Genomic DNA, 3,465 nt, shown 5'->3' with positions numbered 1-3,465 from the left:
CCCAGTAACCGGCCGCAGCGCTGGGCCAGCAGCTCCCTGAGGGCAGCAGATGATTTTTCTCTTCCTGTTGGGCCTCAATTTAACTTCACAGATTTCCAGAATTTCCTGGGTTGGAAAAGCCCTTTGAGATCATGGAGTCCAACCATGAACCCAACACTGACCAGTCCCCTGTGACTAACCCATGTCCCTCAGCACTGTGTCTACACGACTCTTCAATCCCTCCAGGGATGGGGACTCCACCACTGCCCTGGGCAACCCCTTCCAATGCCTCAGACCCCTTTCAGCAAAGAAATTCTTCCTCACATCCCATCTCAACTGCCCTGGCCACAACTGGAGCCCATTTCCTCTTGTCCTGTCCCTTGTTCCTTGGTTGAACAGACCAACATCCTTGGACTATTCAACATCCAACATCCTCATGAGCAAGAGCACGGGCAGGGAGTTTGAGCAACCCCATGTCCACAGCCCAGGGCTGGAGACCAGCAGCAGAGCTGACACCATCTCTTCTAGGAGAAATCCTTATCTCCTTATCAGCCCCACTTCTCACAGAGCAGGAGTCACCCCAAAACGCAGGGTCCATAGTGCCCCGCTCCCATCCCAGCCCTGCCCTTGGAGAAACCCCTCAGCACCCCGTGTCCCTGTGTGCAGGATGGGACCAGGCTTCCCTTCCCTGGGGGGGATGCTCCAAGGATAAACCCAGGCACCATCCACACAACCAGGGAGGGTGGAGAGGAGATTTTAGGTGGATGGTGTTTCCCAATGGGACCAGATTCTCCTTCCTTGCCCGTCACATCAGCTCCCTGAGGACCTGATCTGGATGCAGATGTTTCCCTTCCTGACAGCTCCTAGTGCCCAACTCTCCAGGCTCCACTTGTCCTGGTTTCTACGTTGAGCTGTAGCTGGACATCAAATCTCTCATCTCTGCGAGTCTCCTCCTGATCACCTCCTCGGGCAGAGCTCTCAGCAACACCCACTTCAGCTTTGGGATGAGCAGCTCCTCTGAACACAACCTATGGTTCCCCTCATGCTAAGCTGCCGTCTCACCTGCGGTGGCATCGGTAATGATCTCGCTCTCCTCCAAGTCCTGCTCATTCCTGACCCGTGATTCCTCTCCTTGCTCAATCTGAGACAAAACACCAGGTTTGGAAATTGCATAGTCTGTTGAGAGATAAAAGGATGGAGGGATTATTGCACAGGGAATTCTAATAGCAGCTTCCACCTCTCACCAGCGCCCAGGAGGACACGTGAAGACACTCAGGAATATCCACAAAGGGTCTGCAGGCAGAAAAGCCCTGGTGCTGCAGGCCGGCTGGGCTCCCCGGATGCACAGGAGGGATGAACGGAGGCAGGAGCTGAGGTGCCACACACAGAGGAACTACCTTTGAGGAGAAACCCAACCCATACATTTTTCTGGCAGGGTTTTAGAACTTCTCAGGCAAATTCCTGGCCCTCCTGAAGCCAAAAGCATTTCACCTCTGGCCCCAGCAGAGCTGGGATTTCTCCTGCAGCTTCAGTAGGAAATGGCCCAAAGGAGCAGAGCAAAGACCACATCAGACAACTTTTCCCTCTGCAAAAGTTCCCTCTAAAGGGATGTGTGGGCTGGAGCCCACCACAGATCCAGAAGATGAAGGGAAGCCCTTCCAATGGCCACGAGGAAGGTGCTGGTGTTTCACCAAGTAACTCTGGTTGGAAGGGACCTTGGGAGGTCTCCAGCCCACCTGCCTGCGGTGGCACCCACCCAAGCTGGGAACAAACCCAGGCATTGCCAGAGGGACGCCCTTACCCAGACTAGAAACACCCCACTGTGTTTTTAAGTCTCCATTTCAAATGGGACATTTGGATCTCAAGGGGATCTCCAAGGAGGACTCAGAAGATGCCCAAGCCTGCAGGCACCCAGAGAACCTGCCTTTCACCACGGTGAGGACACCTCATATTTACCCAGGGAGATGAGCGACTCATAGTTCCCCTTCATCACATTCTTGTACAGCTCCTTCTGCCACTCCTCCAGCTTCTCCCATTCCTTGTCATTGAAATAGACGGACACGTCATCAAACGTCACCGGCACCTGCAACCACAAGCAGCACAGGTTCCGGTGGCCACCTCGCTCCCCAGGAGCCCAGCAGGATATCACCGCTCGCTGGCAGTGGCAGCTTGTTCCCACACCAGGACCCATGACCACACTTCTGCTACTTCACAGCCATCAACAAGTTGGTTTTTATATTTAAAGCAACTCCTGGAGACGTATTTCTACGAGATTAAAGGTCTCAACCAAACAGCCCATCCCTGGTGATGAACCCAAACTGATTTCCCCAAACCACACCGACCTCCCTCCTCTCAGTCCCCACATCAGCAGGGATGACTCTGCAGAGGTGACCGGGTTTGCACCCACCTGGAGGGAGCATAAAGGAGATAAAAATCGGGCTCTAGGGCTGGATCTCATCTCTATTGATGAGCTGACATAAAAACCCAGATTCAATTACCCCAGAACTCGAGGGAAAAACTCTCCCCGGGGCCTGGAGGGCTCCCAGTTATCGTTAGTTATTGTGTGCAAAGCGGCCGGGAGCAGACGGCAGCTTTCAAGCCTGTTTGCCGAGTAACAGTTTCTCAGGATAAATTCAGGATGCGCCAGAGCTGTGCCGTGTTCAAGGGAGCTCTTCAGAGGGAAAATCAGCTCCTGATTGTGCTAAGGGGGTGTTGGGGTGGGAACCCCCCTTTTCCAGACCCGCTCTCTCCAGTGACGCTCACTTTGCCGTGTCCCACACAGTCCTATCTGCAAACTCATTTAGTGAGAGGGTTGTGCAATGCCAAGGAGGAAGCGAATATTGTTGGTGGGCTCCTGATGTTTGGTGAAGCCCAAATGTGAGTGCAGAGAGCTCATCCACCTTCCCCTGAATCCCAGAAATTCCCCTTTCCTGCAGCAGCAGCAGCCCCCACTCGCTCCTTTCCCCAACCTGAGAGACCCCCCACCACAGCGCCAAGGCGGTCAAAGAAATGGTGGCCAAAAAAAAACCAACCACCAAATCTGCAGGGTTTCTAAAGCAAAAAATAAAAATTAATTAGTATTATTTTTAAAAAGGGTGAATCTCTGTGGGGCTGCACAGCAGGGTAAAACAGAACAGAAACCTCCAGCCTGGGTATGGTGGGATGTTCCCCTCGGATCCATCTCCCACCACATGTGGGTCCTGGTGGGGGAGACGCTGCGAGGGGCAGCTCAGCTCTCTCCAGATCTGGACGGTGAGGGGCTCACCCACCTCATCTCCCCCCTGTCCCACCCTCTGTGAGCATTTGGGGTGCAGATGTTGGCTCCTTGGCACCCCAGGACACCGTTACCTTGGGGACTTCACCCTTCCTGCCCGGTGGCAGCCGCAGGATCCAGAAGTTCCTGTTCTTCAGCAGGTTCTCCATGTTCTCCAGGCGCCGCTGGAGCAGCCCGTACTCCTGGATCCGGGTGCCAAGCGCCGCGCATGT

At 54.3% G+C, this 3,465-nt stretch overlaps 1 protein-coding gene across 1 annotated transcript in view; it reads right to left on the bottom strand.

Annotated features, from left to right (window-relative positions):
- LOC104530873 (zinc finger protein 777-like) overlaps window positions 1-3,457 on the bottom strand; it is a gene marked incomplete at its 3' end in the record, with an annotated part of 3,950 nt that extends 493 nt beyond the window's left edge. Inside the window, exons 1-3 of the mRNA XM_010175591.2 lie at window positions 3,328-3,457; window positions 1,936-2,062; window positions 1,042-1,155 (exon numbers count right to left, since the gene is read on the bottom strand). Of these exons, the coding sequence (XP_010173893.1) occupies window positions 1,042-1,155; window positions 1,936-2,062; window positions 3,328-3,402 (316 nt within the window). The remainder of the gene's footprint in view (window positions 1-1,041; window positions 1,156-1,935; window positions 2,063-3,327) is intronic.
- Between the last annotated feature and the right edge of the window lie 8 nt (window positions 3,458-3,465).

Source organism: Antrostomus carolinensis, unplaced genomic scaffold (genome assembly GCF_000700745.2).
Source record: "Antrostomus carolinensis isolate BGI_N321 unplaced genomic scaffold, ASM70074v2 scaffold43079, whole genome shotgun sequence".
In the NCBI taxonomy this organism is placed as follows: domain Eukaryota; kingdom Metazoa; phylum Chordata; class Aves; order Caprimulgiformes; family Caprimulgidae; genus Antrostomus; species Antrostomus carolinensis.
The sequence above is the reverse complement of the archived record's forward strand: the minus strand, read 5'-3'. Positions and strand labels throughout refer to the sequence as shown.